This window comes from Juglans microcarpa x Juglans regia, chromosome 2D (genome assembly GCF_004785595.1).
Source record: "Juglans microcarpa x Juglans regia isolate MS1-56 chromosome 2D, Jm3101_v1.0, whole genome shotgun sequence".
NCBI classification, from domain to species: domain Eukaryota; kingdom Viridiplantae; phylum Streptophyta; class Magnoliopsida; order Fagales; family Juglandaceae; genus Juglans; species Juglans microcarpa x Juglans regia.
Genome location: NC_054596.1, coordinates 30702087 through 30722053, shown reverse-complemented (window position 1 = coordinate 30722053; position 19967 = coordinate 30702087). Strand labels below are relative to the sequence as shown.

Here is a 19967-nt window from a genome sequence, read left to right as displayed (position 1 = left end):
AAGAAATAAGATTCTTTTTTAACTCTGGAATGTGTCGAACATTAGACAATATCCGGACAATTCCATCAAACATCTTAATTCTGACTGAACCAATTCCAGCAATTCTGCAACCCATATCATTCCCTAACAAAACGGAGCCTCCGTTGACCGATTCATAGTTAGTGAACCAGTCCCTCTTGGGACACATATGGAAAGTGCAAGCTGAGTCCATGACCCACTTGTCACTAAAGCGACTATTGGAGTCGCTAATTGCTAGAACAAGATCTAGGTCGTTAGACCTATCATCAGCAACACTAACGGCATTAGATGAACTAGTGCCGTCCTCTCTGTTTTCAGTTTTGGACACTCGTTCTTGTAGTGACCAAACTTATGACAGTAATGACATTTGACGTTTTTCTTACTAACCGTTGTTTGTGAACTGCCTCTGGACTTCCCCTTATTCTTCTCTGAACCCCTGTCATTCGATCTACCCCTGCTTGAGGACCCCTTAACAAACAAGCCACTAGCTTTTTCATTAGTGTTCTTCACACTCAATTTATTCCTCAACTCCTTAGAATTCAAAGCAGATTTTGCATCTACCAAGGAAATTGTATTTCTACCATACAACATGGAATTTACAAAGTTCTCAAAAGATGTGGGTAATGAACATTAAATAATTAACGCTTGATCTTCTTCTTCAAGCTTAATATCTATGTTCCTCAGATCCATAATGATTTTATTAAATTCATCTAGGTGTTCAGAAATAAGAGTATCTTCTTTCATTTTGAGAGTGTATAACCGTTGTTTCAAATACAACCGGTTGGTGAGAGATCTCTTCATGTACAGATTCTCAAGTGCCGACCAGAGACCAGTTGCAGTCTTCTCGTCAGCCACCTCTCTTAAAACTCCATCAGATAGTGACAAAAGAATAGTACTGTGTACCTTTTCTTCTTCTTCTTTCGAAGGAGCCGGAGAATCGTCAGATACCGACAGTTCTAATACTTTTGACAAGCCCTGTTGTCGCTGTAAAGCCTTCATCTTGATGCGCCATAAACTGAAACTGTTCTGACCGTCAAATTTCTCCACTTCGAACTTAGCCATAGCCATCCCTCCAGATCACCCTGAGCCAAGCTCTGATACCAGTTTGTTGGGAATAACTGTAGATCTAAGACTAACTCGAAGTATAGTAGCGGAGCTAAACAAAAGAAATTGATAACAATCACACAGAAAGAGCACCAAGAATTAAGTGGTTCGACTCAAAATGAGCCTATGTCCACTGGTGGGGTCGGTATCGAAGATTTCACTATCAACAAAGATGGAGTACAGATGAATACAACAAAACTTCACAAGGAAGTTATCTCTCAAACTCACTCTAGACTTCTCTCTCAAGAAAACACTTAAAAACAAGACAAAAATGATTTCTGAAGTCTATCTCAAAGAGGAGGCGCCGTTTGATATTTATAGGAAAAGTCAGAATTCACTTTTATGAACATTGGCTCGAGAACGTCGAGCGAGTGTAGGTTTTCTGCACTTCGCTCAAGCCAACAGTTGAGCGAGAGTCGAGCAAAGCTCTCTGCTGGACTCGCTCGAGCTGAATGTCGAGCGAGGGTCGAGCAAAGCTCTCTGACTTGGATATTGCTCGAGCTGAATGTCGAGCGATACTTGAGCGAAGCTCTCTGTCTGAATTCGCTCGAGCTGAGTGTCGAGCGAATGTTGAGCGAAACTCTCTGTCTGACTTCGCTCGAGCCGAGTGAACCTCCGCTCGAGCGAACCTACGACACATGTACTGTTCAATCTGAATTCAAGTCACCTCTTAACAGATATAATTATAAATTATATAAATAATATACATTTAAAAAAAAAGTGAGATCTATTATTTAAAAATTAATTTTTTCATATGAATCTTATATTTACTCACTTTTTAAAAATAAATTACGAGAATATTGTTTCATATACCATACTTCCCAAATTAGGCTACAAAATTAAAAACAAGAGTTCTAATATATTCAATCTTTCTTATTTTCTACGTTTTTGCATTATTTTTCTACTCCAATAGATTAAAAAAAGAGAAATATTTTAGTCAGAATATTTGATGTGATATATTAAATTATAAATTATTTTTATTATAAATATATCAAATGAAATCTATAAAATTATGTCCAGTTATAAATATATTTTTATATATTTTTTTGTTTTGTTTTGTTTGGATGCTTATCTAAACAAAATAGGATAAAATCCAAAAATACACGTGTTTCCCCGCAATCTTTATAAGTGATGAGCTAAGGTTACGTACGAAAAGGTTGAGCACACGTAAAAGAGACCGTGGTTTGAGGTGAAAGGATGCACGTGGTTGTATGCAGTTGGACGGTCGTGGGCAATTCTCGTTGTCGAAGGCGACGTAAGGGCGTGGGACTTCGCCAAGTCTTCCTAACAAATAACAAATAATTCGTGAAGAAGACACGTACGTCTCTCTCTCTCCCTCTCTCTCTCTCTCTGGTAATAACTTCCAAATCCGATGGTCTCCCTGCTTGTCCGTTCTCAGGTTCCATGTTTTCTCCCTCACTCGGATGATAAAAACAAAGCCAACATCGATTTTGGGAACTAGTCCTCCTCATTCTCTTCGATCAGCTTAGTCCAAGTAAATCTTCTACTCTCACTCTGCTTTTGGTTTTTATTGCATTCTTCGTTTCAATTTCATTTCCTGGTGGGTTATTTGGTCCTCTAATTTCGTTCTATGCTTTTGTGAATTAAAATCGCTCCAAAGCTGAAAAATCGATGGAAGTGATTACTATATTACTATTATTTGTATATGTTGTGACATTTGGTTTCCATTTTAATGGATTGGGCTTTTCGTACAGGCATAGTTAAGTTAGACAATGCTGGGGAATGGAGCTATCGGGATCCTTGCCGAGTCTTGCAATAAGTGGGAAAGAAGGGTTCCTCTAACCCCATCACACTGTGCTCGACTTCTACACAGTGGAAGGGAACAAACTGGAGTGTCTCGCATTATTGTTCAGCCATCAACAAAGCGCATCCATCATGATTCACAGTACGAGGATGTTGGTTGTGAAATATCCGAAGACTTGTCAGAATGTGGTCTCATCCTGGGTGTCAAACAACCGAAGGTGTTAAATCCTCTGTATTTTGCTTCCAACATATATGCTTTTCGCAAGTTTCTTACATGATTGGTTTTTCCGCAGCTGGATATGATTCTTCCTGATAGAGCTTATGCCTTCTTCTCCCATACGCACAAGGCCCAGAAAGAAAACATGCCTTTGCTAGATAAGGTAGCTTGTTTACATCTTTACGGATAAATATCAATTTGTGATGAGAATTTTGCTTTGCTGACCCCTCTCTCTATGCTTTTTAGATAATAACTGAGAGGGTATCATTGTTCGATTATGAACTTATTGTCGGTGACCATGGAGGAAGGTTACTTGCATTTGGAAAGTATGCGGGTAGAGCTGGATTAATCGACTTCCTACGCGGGTTAGGACAGAGTATGTTTGCTTGGCCTACAATAGCTAGTTGCTGGGCTGGAAACTTTTTATTGGTTCAAGAAAGAACAAAAACTCATCTCGAGTTTCGTTTTCATCGGGGAAGAGGCTTGATGGTGGCTGGCATTATATATGTCTTCCCTGTGTTATCTGTCCTGCTTCGTTGCTGGATTTATATATGTCTTCCCTGTGTTATCTGTCCTGCTTCGTTGTTGGATTCCTCTGTTTTTAATAATGAAAACTAGTTTTGGACTGTAGTTTCCCTCCGTATATAACCAAACCTAGATCCTGAAATAGTGCATGCACTGAGTTTTATTTACATGATCCCGTATAGTTTTGTTGAATGTTGACTGAATTTTCCTTCAACCAGGGTATCTGAGTCTTGGATATTCAACACCTTTCCTCTCACTGGGTGCATCTTACATGTATCCCTCCTTGGCTGCCGCCAAGGCTGCTGTAATTTCAGTGGGCGAGGAAATAGCAACTCTGGGTCTGCCATCAGGAATCTGTCCGCTGATCTTCATATTCACTGGTTCAGGAAGTGGTATTTTTACATTGCAAACGACTCTCCCTTGATCCATCCATACTGTATCTATTGAAAAGTATAAGTTTCACCGTGTTGAAGTTGATTGCGAGGTTTTGATATCTACACTTTGTTTACATAATGCCGTCCATGTAAAGTTCTCCTAGAGGTTTCTGATTATAACTCCTTAAGCGCTAATAAAGAAGTGTTTGGTTCTTGTATTTTTCATCTGTTGAAGTAGTTTTTGTTCCTTTATCTGTTACTGATTCTTACTAGTACTTATGTTTTGAATTTATTCTGCAATTAGTATTTTTATTCAATTTTTCGTTATCGATTTACTCATTTTCTTCTGTAGTTTCTCTTGGTGCGCAGGAGATATTTAAGCTTCTGCCTCACACTTTTGTTGATCCATCTAAGCTTCCAGAGCTATTTGAGGTGGTAAGTAACAAGTACTAATATTTTCTTCTAATGCTTCATTAAAATTTGGGGCATAAGTAGGATTGCATGGTTCATTTCTTACTGAGCGAATCACAATTTTTCCCAGCTTAACACTTTTTGTTGATCTTAACACTGGAGGAATTACATTTACCTGAATCAGTGGATACCTTTAAAATAAGATCTTTGAGAGGACTGGTTTTGTTTTAGATCTTTAAAATGGCAAGTTTCCTTGTGTCATAAGCATCGTTAATCTGAAACTAGGTACTGGTCCCAAGAAGGATCAAGCAGTCTCTTTTGAGATCAAGTGTGGGATTGTGTACAATTGTATCATCAGCAAGGAATTATTATCCTGTTCTTTTGAGGATAATTTGTCTCGATTTATCTATTCCACAAGTCTGAAGATAAGAAGCTGCTCATTCAACATATTATCTACCATTCTAAATATATAGATAATCAAATATATGGTCATTGAAGTGAGTCCAGAAAGTTACACTACGTAGTGAGTCAAAGTAGCATCATCTTAGTTTTAAATGCTGGACTACACCGAATTCTTGATTTAGAGGACATAACACCAAATTAAAGGGAGTAATTATAAAAAGTATAAAATTCCATCTTTCTAGTTAGTTAAATATATTCAGCCAACAAAAGAAAAAAAGAAAAAAAGGAATAATAGCTGAACATGTAAATCTTTTTCAACATCAAGTAAAACCATTTATAATTTTTTTTTTCTGCTTAGTCACATGCTTCGAACGACTTGGCAGGGCTCTGGATGCCCTAAATGTATGGGTAGCAATCAGTTAACTGTGAAACCTTCATTCTTGTTCTTGTTTATTTGTTGAAATTGGAGAAAGCAGCCAAATGTAGGAGAGAATTCAGAAACCAATTATTAACATCAATATGTACTTTATTAGAATATAGTAAAAAACAGTCATAGAAATAATAACCAAAGATGTAGAAAAAGAAAATTGACAAGTTCATTCTAGCAACTGTTTCCCTCTGGCATGGAAATATCAATTTCTTTTTATTTCTGATCAGGCCAGCAATGTTACTCAACCAGTACGCACATCAAAGAGATTTTTCCAAGTATATGGCTGCATTGTGACTTGTCGAGAGATGGTTGGTCATAAAGATCCGACAAAAGTATTTGACAAAGTAAGTTTTGCGAAGAGGGGGGCTGATAGGGGTTTCCTTTATTCTGATCTTCTATCTATCTATGTATCTATCTATCTATCTATCTATCTAATCTAATCTAATCTAGTTTTCTTTCCATTGCATGTATGGAGACTTGGAGTTACCATGATATGCTTCATTTTGTTGCATGAAAAATAGATACGCTTATATAATACGAACCTATCTCATCTTGGCGCATATAAAAGAATACAAAAAACGTGTGCAATTACAAGATGAAACCCAGTGTAAACCAAAAAATAAACAAACCAAAAAATAAACAATAAGCCCACACCTAGATTTATATGGCAAAGTTCTCTATGTAATGAGGAAAATAAGTGATTAGCTCCAAGAAATTTGCACATTTTTGTAGTTGTTGCCAGCACTGTTTTCTATAACCTCGTGAACATGGAGGAATTAATAGCAGTTTTCCTGTTATCATGTCATGACATGTAAATAATGTTTCCACCATCACTGACATGAAATCCATTTCAGTGAAGGTAAGTTTTTCTGCCCTTGCTATTCACATTTCATCATGGACCAAAATTAGGTTGATTGACCTTTGATTGCTTAAGTTCCCACTCCATGCTTATAGCCAAGGCAATGCATATTGATCATATATGCTATAATATTTTCGTTCTCAATTCTTTGCAAGTCATATATCTTCAGTTGCATTGTAAAGCATCAATGTTCTTGACATTAATGTGACTGCCTTGAAAACAAATGTTTACTTACACTAAACATTTTATCTTAGTTCAGGCTGACTACTATGCACATCCTGAACACTACAATCCTATTTTCCATGAAAAAATAGCTCCTTATGCGTCTGTGATTGGTATGTAGCCCTCTTTCCTGACAACGTATTTTGAGGTAAATTATATACTATAATTTTTGCTTCATCTTAGTCAGAACTCAATTGAGGCTTTTTGGCTGCTATTATTTTGATAATTACCTTTCAAATATAAACGTTTGTAGTCAATTGCATGTATTGGGAGAAAAGATTCCCTCGGTTGTTGACTTCCAACCAAGTTCAAGATCTAAAGAGGAAAGGATGCCCACTTGTTGGTGTCGCTGATATTACTTGTGATATAGGGGGCTCCATTGAGTTTGTTAACCAATTGACATCAATTGACTCACCTTTCTTCAGGTTATTTTTCAAGTTCATTTTTTATTTTAAACATTATTTGTCTTTCTCTTGTCTTGCTGCTATTGTATATTATCCGGCTCCCTTGTATGTAGACGTGTCTAGCACTAAAATCCTATAATACCCTCTTCCCATACAGATAGAAATGTTGCTTCATAACATTGTATTGAGCCAGGTTGTAAGAGATCCATAAGCATTTGATACGTTAATGCAAAATTAGTAACATTTTTAAAACTTTATACTAGATGTCCCGGGAGAAGTTGAGGTTGAGGATGCAGGCCAGAACTAGTGATGGATACCATATCATAGTCAATAAGCATTCATCACATAGTTCTAGAATTTTGTTTATGTAAAAGATAGGCAACTAGAAATGAGCCTAATAAAGCTTGGAGTACCTCAATCAAACCAGATGAAAGTACACAATGAGTTAGAGAGTTCAAATTCATCACTAGCTGCTAATAGATCGCATCTGGTATTTTGAATCTACTCTTTGATTAATCAGCACTTCTCATTCTAATATGATGATAACCACTTCTCGAGCAAATTTTGACAAACACTTTTGATTAACTAACTTGATAAGCACGTCCTCCAAATTTGGAATTGGAAATCGGTCTTTGATTCTGATCTTATTACTGGCCATACAATCCACACACATCCTCCACAAGCCATTGTTTTCAAGTGTAAGCAAGTAGGAACAACACAAGGGCTTCTGCTCTCATGTATAGTTGTTGCTTGTAGGTAAGGAACAGTTAAGATTATTCTTATCATAATTCTGTTCATGCGCAGTTTGCTTCAAATGCTGGACTCTCATTTCGCATCTTTGGTTGTGTTTCTAAATGCAAATATTCAGTTCTACAGGGTTTTTACTGGAATTGATGATATGCTTATTCATTATTTTCAGATATGATCCTTTTCATGATTCATATCATCTTGACATGGAGGGTAATGGCGTGATATGTTCAGCTGTTGACATTCTTCCAACAGAGTTTGCAAAAGAGGTGAATATTGTCATCCAGTTATTTTCTTTCTTTTTTATATATATATATAATATTTCCCTATGTGCAATATATCTCCATTAGTAACTTTGTGTCAACATTTAACTTTCATCATCTCAATTAACATGACACTTAACTTTCGAAAGGCATCCCAACATTTTGGAGACATACTATCCCAATTTGTCGGAAGTTTGGCTTCTGCAACAGATATAGCCAAGTTACCTGCACACTTAGGAAGGGCTTGCATAGCCCATGGAGGAGCCCTTACCTCTTTGTACGAATATATTCAACGTATGCGAAACTCTGAAACAGAGTAAGCTTCTTTTGCATCATAGATTTGGTGGCCTTTTAATTGGTTCTACATTTATATCTGGTAAAAAGAATGGGGTTCCTCAGAATTCTATTGTCAATTATTGAGCTCAAGAACCTTGACTAGGAATTTTTCTTAGTGAATTCTTTCTTTTCAATAAAAAATGGAAGTCAGTTGACTTGAAAAGATCCTAGTGGGAATTGAGAGCTTATTAGGAATAAAATTAACCTACTTAAACAGTTTAATTTGTGAGAAACTGATTCCGTGCTACTAAGGTCAGAGTAAAATATATTAAACTAGACCAATATGGCTCCATAATATAAATTTCATATTTCTTTATTTCTCACTTGTAGCTATATACTTGTTTTGGGAAAAGTAGAATCTTAGAAAATTGAGTGTAGCTCTGAAGCTCCCCCATCTCAATAACATTGGGAAATCTTTGCCATCTGTTTTTTCCAAAACAATTGGCATCTGAGAACAGAACACTTGTATGCAGAAATGTTGTGCATTATCGATATGACTTGGATGGATGGGCTAGGAAACTGAACTTATATTTGTAGACCAACACTACCCTAAAAAAACAGTGGGATAGACATGGAAGATATTTGTTTTTTCAACAAACAAGTGTAATAAGATCAATTGATTATGTTGATACTGTTGTCCTGTAATTGGAAACTTCAAGCGTGGCAAAATATAAACTAGTGAGAAATTGCAGCATTCACCTTCAAAACACTTCTCGTAATAAGTTGCTGTTTTAAATTGCCTGTATCTCCTATCTGCTTCCACTTCAATTGGAACAAAAGGATTTTCAAATGTATCCCAAACAAGAGTATAATAGAAACCAATAATAGCCCTATGCCAACTTGATAAAGTATGTTCATGCATTGGAGTCTCAATAAACCTTCCTTTGGTGACTAATTTGTCCCACCATGATGTCAGAATCTCCTCGGGAAGATTGTAGTCACATATTTTCTTCAATTCTCTTTCAAACCATAGAATCCATTTGACTTATTTATATTTTTTTATGACAATCCTATGAGAGAAATAATTTCTGTTATGTCTGGTAAGATTTTCTTAATATTCAAGAATTCCCTTTCTGATTTGCAGAGAAATATCAGAAAATACAGCAAGTTTCCATCCTAACCAGAAGAAATACAATATATTGGTAGGTTTGTCAATGTAATTTATACTTTTTTCTGTTCATTCTCTTTTTCATGCTAAAGGTTAGTATTGATATCACGCAAACTAGTGTTGTTTACTTATTGTCTGAACAAGATTGCTGAATATAATTTTCAGGTATCCCTGAGTGGTCACTTATTTGATCAATTTCTAATAAATGAAGCACTGGATATTATTGAAGCTGCAGGTGGCTCCTTCCACTTGGTTAAATGCCAAGTGGGTCAGAGTGCTGATGTTATGTCGTACTCGGAACTTGAAGTTAGTAGGCATCTAATCCAGTTTAATTTTGGTTTCTTTTCAAGTGGTTTTCTTAATCCCCTCATTCTACTAATGCAGGTTATTGTACTTTTTTTACATTTTCTTTGATCTTTGTTGGGTGGTTTCTCTTGTATGCATCATTTGTACTCGAATTGTTGCCCTTACACTTATAACATAATTGCTTTTACTTACGAAAAAAAAATCTAGTTTAATTTTGGAGCAAATTATTGTGTTGATTGTGGAAAAGATTTTCTAACTTTCAAATTCCTTTCTCACTCTTTCCTTAGAACATGAGTTATCATAAATGCATTTTTTTGGATAATGTGGTCTAACTATGTTATGAAAATTATTTGCAACTTTGTCAATGACATTATTCTATACCTTGTGAAAAAAACCGTTATCTCTAACCATTGTTCTCAAAGATCCCAGGCAACAGGTGAGGAACAGCTGAAATCTGCCATTATCGTTGTATTACCTTATTGATGCATAGAAGATTGAACCATCGTTCCACCTGTTACGCACTCCCCTTTCCCTAAATGATAGTCATGCATGATGCAAAAAGTGAAAGGAAGATTAATAAAAAAGCTCCTACATCCTAATATTGTAACTCTCCAATGCAAAAGTGAATATGATCATATATCAATTAATAAATACACTTGGCAAAGGTAGTTGTGGGAAGTGAAAAACAGTTATTCTTACTTTTTTTCCAAAGAAAAATATATTGGGATGGACATAAAAGGAACATGGACTATTTATTAGGGACGGGGGGAGTACAGATTTGTTAGGAAATTTATAGTAGTATGTATTTTCAAATCTACGTAGTGCAGAAGGAATAATTCTAGCATTCACTGAACTCATATTTGTACCCCTTTAGATCACTTTAATTCCTCTGTATAGGAGAGATAATGTAGTAGATAGGTAGAAAAATATATTAGATCATACAATCATGATGACACTGAACATAGTCTAATATGAGTGAAGTAAAGCCTCCTTGACAGATTCTTAATCGCATCCCATCCAGAATGCAAGACTAAAATGGGAATCATCAAGATAGTACACTAAAATTTCCTACACACATGTGAGGCCTTTCTGGTTACGAAATTTCATAATTACTCAACCTCATTTATATTTATATAATTATCTCCAATGCATTCAATATGGAGACAAAATGACAATGGATGAGCTATTCTTTGAAACTCGCAGGCTCTCTGATCACAATACCTGCCTGCTTATAATTTCTACTACCATAAATCATCAATGACGAAGAAAAGCCTGTAAATTTGATGTCTTTAAAACATCAAGCTATTTTATACGGTAGCCAGAAATATAAAGATTTATTAAGGCTGTGTTTGGATGTTAAACTGAGTTGAGTTGAGTTGAGTTAAGATGATAAAATATTGTTAGAATATTATTTTTTAATATTATTATTATTTTGGGATTTAAAAAAGTTGAATTATTTATTATATTTTGTGTTGGAATTTGAAAAAGTTGTAATGATGAGTTGAGATGAATTGAGATTGATTTATTAACCAAACGTACCCTTGACACCCATATCAGTAGCTCTTTCTAGATGCACCAAGAATGCTTAAGTCTCCGTTCTCAAAGGTGTATGTTTTCTCTTTCTTACTTTAGTATATCATTCCCGTTTAGCTATGAGTTTTATAAAGAATGTACGATTCAAGGTTGAATACCTTGTTATGATGTGTTTATTGTTTTTGACAGGTTGGAGCTGATGACAGGGCAGTACTGGATCAAATTATTGATTCTTTAACTGCTATAGCTAATCCGAGTGAAAACTTTGGGCTTTCAAATCAAGAAACAAATAAGATTTCACTGAAGGTTGGTAAAGTCCAGGAGAGCAGCATTAAGAAGCGACATGAAATTAAAACGAAGACTGCAGTTCTTATTCTTGGGGCTGGCCGGGTCTGTCAACCAGCTGCTAAGCTGTTGGCAACAGATGGAAGTTTTGCATCCTATCAACAATATGAAGCATGTCTGGAAAATAATTTCATTGAGCACAATGGTGTTGAAGTTATTGTTGGATCTCTCTACCTAAAGGATGCAGAAGAGGTATCATTGACCAAAAACATTTCTTCTTTGTGCTAACTTTGGATCATCAAATTCTGTTAAGACTATTGTTTCTTCATTGACTCATTAAGCGAAAAAAAATTAGTTTAATGTGCTTGAGTTTATTAACTTTGTACAAGTATGCTTACTACTGTCTAAATACAATAGGAGTTCATGTACATGCATGCGTATTTAATTGTGGTACTTTTTTGCCTACGGACAATTATGAATTTATGGTTAAGAACTGGATGCAGATCATTGAAGGCATTCCGAATGCAACAGCTGTTCAGCTTGACGTGATGGATCATGAAAGTCTTTTTAAGTATATTTCACGGGTATAGTCCTTTTTGTTTAACGTTTATTGACAATTGTCTTAATTAATGTCGTGAAAAAGATACTTGCAACGAAAACCATCCACAAGACAACAATTAAAACTATTCCCTTAAACATTGAATGGTTTCTTTTTCTATTTCCTTTTATTTTTTTCCTGCCTGGAAAGGGGGGAGGGGTCCACAGCTCATACATTTGAAAAGCACCTTAAGCCCTTCACAACCACATTGATCAACCCTTGGGCTTGGTTACAAGCAAACATTGGGCTAAATCAGGAAGGGATATACGTGGAACTGCTTCCTCCTCTACTCTAGCATGAAGTGGGAGAAAAAACTCATAAAAGAAAAGACATCAAAGAAAATATAAATGCTCAGCAACAATAATTAATGGATACCTATCATGCGTGCATGGCAACAGTTGTAGACGTGTATCGAATGATTGTCATTTCTTAGATGTTCAACCTATTTTTTCAATAGAATAAGGTTTTCTTTTTCGCAGGATAATGTTTGAGTTTATTTGGCCTTTATCTTGGACTTAAGTTTGAGATTCTTCTTGCCCCTGTGCAGGTTGAAGTCGTCATAAGTTTACTACCTACAAGTTGTCACATTATTGTGGCAAATGCATGCATAGAGGTATATTATGCTATTGAGATTTATTTAATTTTAAATATAGTTAACAACACTGTGATAGCAACCGAGGATCAAATCTGCTTCTAGCCAAAGTTAACAAGAAAGGATCATAGTAATAATGAACCTTCTAAAGGTTAAGGATTCAAATGCATCAATTCACAATTTATAAAATCTGAACTGAACTCAATTGGGGGGGTTGGGTCCAATCTTACTGCGAACCAGTTCCCTTTTTTCTTCTTTATTGCTTTTTTGGTCTGAGGGGAATAAATATTATTCTATATTATTTTTGTTATTATTTGTGGTAAAAAAAAAAAAAAAAGTGGACATAGGTCTGTGATTTCAGCAAAACGTAGGCTTGTTTGGATAGAGAAACGATCTCATCTCATCTCATCATTACAACTTTTTCAAATTCTCACACAAAATATAATAACAATTTAATTTTTTCAAATCCCAAAACAATAATAATATTATAATAATATTTTATTCAACTCATCTAAAACCATCTCATCTCATCTCATCTCATCTTATTATCCAAACGAGCCCTAAAAGCAGAAAAGTTGGAAATTCCAGGCTTAGAAAAACAAAAGTATCAAAGCATAGGGAGTGTCTGTTATTTTCCTTTTATTAAATGCTGTCCATTATTTTTTTTTTTCCTTCTGGATAAGGACATGATAACGTCTTTTGATGCAGCTTAAAAAGCATCTTGTTACTGCTAGCTATGTTGATGCATCCATGTCCATGTTAGAAGAAAAGGCTAAGAGTGCTGGTATTACCATTCTGGGTGAGATGGGTCTGGACCCTGGAATAGGTAATTTCAAACCATTGTTGACAAGGATTCTTCACTATAAAGTATCTTCTTCAGAATGGCATAGTTCTTATGAACACAGATGAATCTGTGCTAATTTACTGACTGCCAGATGCATTACAGCTTCATACATAAAATTTACTTCCACAATATCCTTCATCACAGCCTTTTAGTGTTATATAAGAGTTTTTCTTATGTCATGCTTTCTGTATAATGTTCCAACATAATGATTCGTCCCAACTTTTGGAGACAAGGTTTGTTGGCATATTCTCACTTGTAATTGTGGTTGTTGATGAAATAGATCATATGATGGCAATGAAGATGATTGATGAAGCTCATGCTCGAAAGGGGAGAATAAGGTCTTTTACTTCTTACTGTGGGGGACTACCTTCCCCAGCAGCTGCCAACAACCCATTAGCATATAAATTCAGGTACTTATTGAAACTACATGAATTCAAAATATTCATCTTCTTTGACTTTTTTGAAACTCACCAAACATAAGAGCCTTTTTTCCATGCTGGGGAGAGAAAGTGTTTGGTAATAACTGATAACTATTCATATAATATTGTGTGGCTCAGTGGCTGTCAACTGCATGCCAGTTAGAGATACTAGAAGGGGTTCAGATGTGCTGCGATCGATGGATGTTTAAATATAGTTAACTAGGGCTGCAAATGAATCGAGTGGAGATGAATTCGAACAAGGGTACTCGTTCTCAATTAGCATATGTACTCGTTCGACCTCGAATATCCTTGTTCGAACTCTACTCATTAACCATTAATGTTGTTTGAATTCAGCCCGTGCTTGACTTAAAATAAACAAACGACACGAGCTCGAGTAGCTTGAGGTCGAACTCTATTTTTGTTTTGAAATTTTTTATTCTTATCTTTTATTAATATAAAAAATTTAAATTTTACAAAAAATTCAAACCATCTAACTATTCAAGCAAATAGTTTTGATTGAAAAATTATTAGGATATTACTTTTATAAAATAAAATAAATTATAGTTATAAATTAAAAAAAATAATATATAAGATAAATGTAATAAACTAAACCATCTAATAGATATAGATAACATAATAAATCAAAAGTTCTAGTTGTATAATATATTATTATTAAATATAATTTACAAATATATTATAGCATACATTACTAAATATTATATTTATTAGTGTATGAAAAGCATATGATATAAATATATAGTTATAATAGATAAGTTATTGTACATATATTACACTATGAAAATATAATAGTATGCAATCATAAATAATAAGTAATAGTTATAATTTACAATATGTGTTATCATTTATCTAGTATAATGAAAACCATATTGTGTATAAGGTTAATGATATATTTCTTTAATTAAAAAGAAATACCATCATGTTATGTTATGATGTGCATTATATATACGAATTATAGTTAATCAATTAAAATTAATTTGGTAATTGTTTCAAGTAAATGTGTATTCACTCATTCATTTATTACCATATCAAGAGGCTATAATCTATGTAACAATTAGAAAATTAATATATAACATTAATGTTATATTACATAATACATAATTAACTAAGTTCATAAAATAAATTGTATTACAAACATAAAATAGCTTGCTATATCATATAACTAGTAATAAAATACACAACTAAGTACATAAAATATATTCTATAAAAAGAATTATACAAGTTATCCTACACGCACTTTGGGAACATATTTAATATATTAAATAAGGTAAAATATAATAAATAAATTATAATTAAGTATATAAAATACAACTAACATGTCACAGATATAACACATACATATATAACAAATATTACGAGCTCAAATGAGTCAAGTCGAGCTCATACGAGTTTTGTTCACGAGCCTAAACTGAGTCGAGCCAAGTTTATACGAGTTTTGCTCGTTTAATATTCGAACCAATATTAGTGTTTCCAAATATCTCATTTATTAAATGAACCAAATTTGAACCGATTATATAGGAGCCAAGCTCGAGCTGCTCACAAGCTGCTCTATTCATTTGCAACCCTACAGTTAACAGAAAGTTTTATGTGCTTCGTTTTAAATGTGAGTGCATGTCTGACATGTAACACATGTAGGCATATTTTTTCAATGAAGAATGTGTGAAATGGTAAAATATAGAACTGGTGAAATAATGAGTGAGATATTGTGAAATAATGAGTGAGATATCAAACGCCCCATTGTTTCGGCAATATTGTTTTAAGTGTTGTACATAAGTGATGCAACCTTTAATTAATGATTATATCCTCACCTGTACAAGAAAACTGAACCCAACAACTACGAATAGGATTAATTCCTGGAGTATTTCCCTTATCTTTCTCCATTGATTATGACTTTTTCCATGCTACTTGAGAAAGATGGCATTGACGAGTAGTTTCCCCACACACACAAGCAGTAGATATTTCTTGCTCGACTCTCACAGACATGTATCTCTCATCAATTGCTTTCCCTACTGGGTATTATATTTTAACCTCTATCTCTAAGCATTACAGCTGTTTGCTCACTTTCTTATCAACTTTTCCAGTTGGAATCCTGCAGGAGCTATTCGAGCTGGGCAAAATCCTGCCACCTATAGGTCTCATGGTGAAACTTTAAATATTGATGGTAAGCTGTAAGCATCAGGATGTTTATGTTCTTTATGTTTCTTCATAATTGAACATTTCACATGCACTCATATATTGTTTATTAAACATAGGACTTGATCTTTCTTATTTGATTCACCTTAATATGAGATGTACTTTAGAATTTACAATGTTAGAACAGTATATCAACTATCAGAAAAAATATCGAGAATTTCCTTAGCTGTATCTTTGAACGATTTTTTTCTTTTTTTTTTTTTTTAATATACATATATTCAATGGTTCACTTTGAGTTACAAATTTGCAGGGGACAGTCTTTATGATTCAGCTGTGAGACTTCGGCTACATGATTTTCCGGCTTTTGCACTGGAGTGTCTTCCTAATCGTAATTCACTAGTTTATGGGGAAGTGTATGGAATAGAACAGGAAGCATCAACCATATTCCGAGGAACCCTTCGCTATGAAGGCATGACAAATGTTTGATTTTGGCTTCTATTATTCCCAGTGCCAGTTATTACAATTTTATAAGCTAATGCTAAGTTGCATTAGGATGGTCATCAATTGTGAACCTCAAAATTTTTAATAAATCAAACCTGAATATTATTTTGAGTAAAATATAACACTTCTACCCATATTTGAAAATGGACACAAAGATTTACAGTAGGGAATTCTCAGGAAAAGAATGCAGAAACTAATCCTCTATTATTCTGCACAGGATTTGGTGAGATAATGGGGACACTAGCAAGAATTGGTATGTTCAGTACGGAAGCTCATCCAATTCTTAGGGGGGGAAAGAGAGCGACATTCAGAACATTTTTGCTTGAACTTCTTAAAATTAAAAGTGAAGGTGTGGATGGACCTTTGATAGCAGAGAAGGACATCACTGAAAGGATTGTCACACTTCGATTTTGCAAAGATCAAGGAACTGCAGTAAAGGCAGCCAAAACTATCATGTAGGCCACCAATAATATCTTTTATGTATATATACATATATTTATATATAGTTAGTAGTTCTTTATTTTATGCTCAAGCTCACAGAAAAATGTCATCTAAAGAATGTAAAAATTTAAGTGACTATAGTTGTTTTGCATATGGAATAGATTTTTGGGATTTCACGATCATACAGAAATTCCTGTTTCCTGCCAAAGTGCATTCGATGTTACTTGTGTTCGCATGGAAGAGAGGTTAGCCTACTCCAGCTTAGAACAGGTATATTTCATATTTGTAATTTAAACCGAGTCTTTAGGTTATTCTTCTCCAAAGTGCACTTGTTGTGATTTGACTATACATATTATAATTTTTTAGTCAAAGTAGTACTAAACTATAGCAACTTATGCGATTAATGACGGACCAGGATATGGTGCTTTTGCATCATGAAGTGGAGGTAGATTTCCCAGATGACCAAATAACCGAGAACCATACAGCCACTTTATTGGAATTTGGAAGGACAGAGAATGGAAAAACCACTTCTGCTATGGCTCTCACTGTTGGTATTCCAGCGGGCATTGGTGCTTTGGTACGTCACATATCTCTGTCCTACATCATGATCCAAGCTAAGGCTTTAACAAAATCTATGTTATGTCTGTTGTTGCAGCTCTTACTAGAAAACAAGATCAAGACAAGAGGCGTCTTGAGGCCTATTGTACCTGAAGTTTATACGCCAGGTATTTGCAATATACTTGTTTGGTTCTAGTTTGTGATTTACAACAGATACAGATGTCTGACATTGCTGCCATCGCCCACTTGACTGCAAAGATGACTAGCAATGCTTGAAATGTTTAATCACTAAAAAATGACTAAGAAAAAAGAAATTTGAGGCGTGCATGGATGTTAAATGACCATCTTGAGCTTGTGTCAAACGTATACAACTGACTATATTTGTTTTATTACTGCAGCACTGGATTTCTTACAGGCCTATGGATTGAAGTTAATGGAGAAGATCGAGTAACAGATCATTACCTTGACTCTCTCCTCTTTTCTGTCTTTTTTCTTTTTGTATTTTTTTCTGAAATCTACGTTGATTATCTCTTGTATTGATATAGTTGTCAAACTCACGAAAATTCAGTTCAAAAACAGAATCAGACCATGTTTTTAATGTTGTTGCGGCTGCACAATTCATTGAAACTGCTGGAATGACAAAACCTCTGTAGATCCTAGATGTCAGGAGAGATTTTCCGGTCCTGAAAGAACAACCATGAGTTTGAACAACTTGGGAACGAATTAAGTGGACAAACTTGTGTAAACAACGTAGAGGAAGCTGCACACTCAAATAATAGGGATCGTGTACACAATAAAATAAAAAATAAAAAATAAGAAACAGCAAACAAACTGTTGTTGGGCAAGGGGATCTTGACCCACGACTATGGCTATGGTCTCTAGACCTCCAGAGACCCACAAGCTCTCCAGACTCGTGAGGCATAAGGTCATGTCTCTTGAACTCGTGAGATTGTCACACCTTCAAGATGGACTATTCCAGTAGATGCCTCATTTTGATGGTGAGATTCCTGCAGGGATTTTTTGTACGGGAAGAGAGGAGAGTAGAGGGAGAGAGTGCGAGACAAGGGAAATTTGTATATTATGATTCTGGATGATTTTCTCTTACAACTTAGTAATGCTATGTAACGGAATGCACACAACATGGCACTCATAGACTCCACCAATGAAAGGCATGTTAGCGGGAGGGGTGCCCACGTGAGCTGATCCTCTCCCTTCACGCTTATAGTAACGTATAGCTTAATCCTGTAACGGATGACTTAATGCCATACGTTACATGTTGTTGGAGCTTGCAACGTCTGCAAATTGATTGCAGGGTAATGGTTGGCCTTCAAGGCCAGTCGTGTGTAGGTGGACTATAAATAGTCCCCCTCAGTTTGGTTTTGGAATCATCTGAAATATATAAAAGCTCTATTTCTTTTTGTTCTCTCTTGATAAAATATTTAGGTTGTAGATTTATTAAGTGTTACTCTAGTTTTATACTACGTAGTACACTTCGCCACTAAGAGGAAATGCTTGGAATTTATCAGTCTGGAGAAACTTGTGGAGCAACTATATAAGCTGTGCTTGAGTTATTTTTCCGATGTGCTTTCTAACATTGGTATCAGAGAAATTTTTTAGTCGTTCCTAGTTTATATATTTTTTTTCTTGCATATGCTTGACATCTGGGTGCCTTTTTTTTTGTTGTCCTCTTTTTTGAAAAACCCATGAAAATTGTTCCCAGTTTGGCAGTGGGCATCCGTGTCCGTGACCACTACTGGGCAGTGGCGTTGCAAGCACCACGCAGGTGCAGCGCGCACACGCAAGGTGCTGCACGCACCAAGCAAAGTGTAGTGCGCACCTCTCTGGTGCAGCAAGCACCATGCAAGGTGTTGCGCCACCTCATTGGTGCTACATGCACCATAGTAGCGCGGTGACCACCACAATGGTGTTGTGCGCACCACAGTGGCACGGCGTGCACCAAAGAGGTGGTGCAGCCCCACCTATTTTTCTGGTAACTGCCGTCTCTCGGGGCTCAAGGTGAGCAAAACAACGAATGCGATAGTTCACGATTTTCTATTGCTGAGACGGTGGTAGCGGCCTTGCTGTAAGGAGTGGCACTGTTCACGTGAACATTGCCTTGCCGAGAGGTGGAAGATGACTTTAAGTCGTCTAGGCTAGTAATCTGGGCTTGGGCCCTTCGGCTCGTTAGTTTTTTTTTTTTTTTTTTTTTTTTTTTTTTTTTTTTTTTTTTTAAAAAAAAGAAATCTGGGCTTGAGCCCTTCGGCCTGTTAGTTTTTTTAAAAACAACAAAAGAAATCTGGGCTGGGCCATTAGGCCCTTTTGTGTTTGTTTTTTTTTTAAAAAAAAGTGGTCTGCGCCATTTTCGTAGCCCAACACTGTTTGAGCCCCATTTTTTTAACACAAAATAAAATAGAAGGGGATGAAAGAGGCACCCCTGGGATTCGAACCCGGACTATCGGTGCACTCGCATAATAATGTTAAGCAGCATGCACAATGATCTAATGTGTGAGTTCGAGATCTATGACACTGCCCAAAGCATGTGGGAGGCTTTGAAG

General features: G+C 35.5%; 1 protein-coding gene across 3 annotated transcripts; it reads left to right on the top strand.

Moving 5' to 3' along the window:
* The first annotated feature begins 2458 nt into the window (after positions 1-2458).
* Positions 2459-18010, top strand: LOC121249977 (alpha-aminoadipic semialdehyde synthase). 3 transcript variants are annotated; one of them, XM_041148865.1, is made up of 25 exons: positions 2459-2617; positions 2838-3104; positions 3180-3266; positions 3350-3479; positions 3847-4020; positions 4355-4437; positions 5473-5589; positions 6364-6439; positions 6580-6751; positions 7650-7746; positions 7890-8056; positions 9161-9218; positions 9350-9490; positions 11213-11560; positions 11812-11892; positions 12454-12519; positions 13207-13324; positions 13623-13752; positions 15861-15940; positions 16223-16381; positions 16631-16868; positions 17016-17124; positions 17270-17431; positions 17510-17579; positions 17811-18010. In XM_041148865.1, exons 2-25 carry the CDS (start codon positions 2856-2858, stop codon positions 17861-17863), a joined length of 3165 nt encoding a protein of 1054 aa, XP_041004799.1. In that variant the 5' UTR covers positions 2459-2617; positions 2838-2855; the 3' UTR covers positions 17864-18010. The 3 variants fall into 3 exon arrangements, with proteins under 3 accessions (XP_041004799.1, XP_041004800.1, XP_041004801.1); XM_041148866.1 differs by having other exon boundaries at positions 2472-2617; positions 2844-3104; XM_041148867.1 differs by lacking the exons at positions 2459-2617; positions 2838-3104; positions 3180-3266; ... (2 more) ...; positions 4355-4437; positions 5473-5589 and having other exon boundaries at positions 6364-6474.
* Positions 18011-19967: the final 1957 nt, after the last annotated feature.

Bases quoted from the DNA above. Each gene is read 5' to 3' on its own strand.
- LOC121249977 (XM_041148865.1), top strand. From the start codon at position 2,856: ATGCTGGGGAATGGAGCTATCGGGATCCTTGCCGAGTCTTGCAATAAG. The intron at 11,893-12,453 runs GTATAGTCCTTT...GCCCCTGTGCAG, and splicing joins TTTTTAAGTATATTTCACGG to GTTGAAGTCGTCATAAGTTT. The intron at 17,580-17,810 runs GTATTTGCAATA...TTATTACTGCAG, and splicing joins ACCTGAAGTTTATACGCCAG to CACTGGATTTCTTACAGGCC.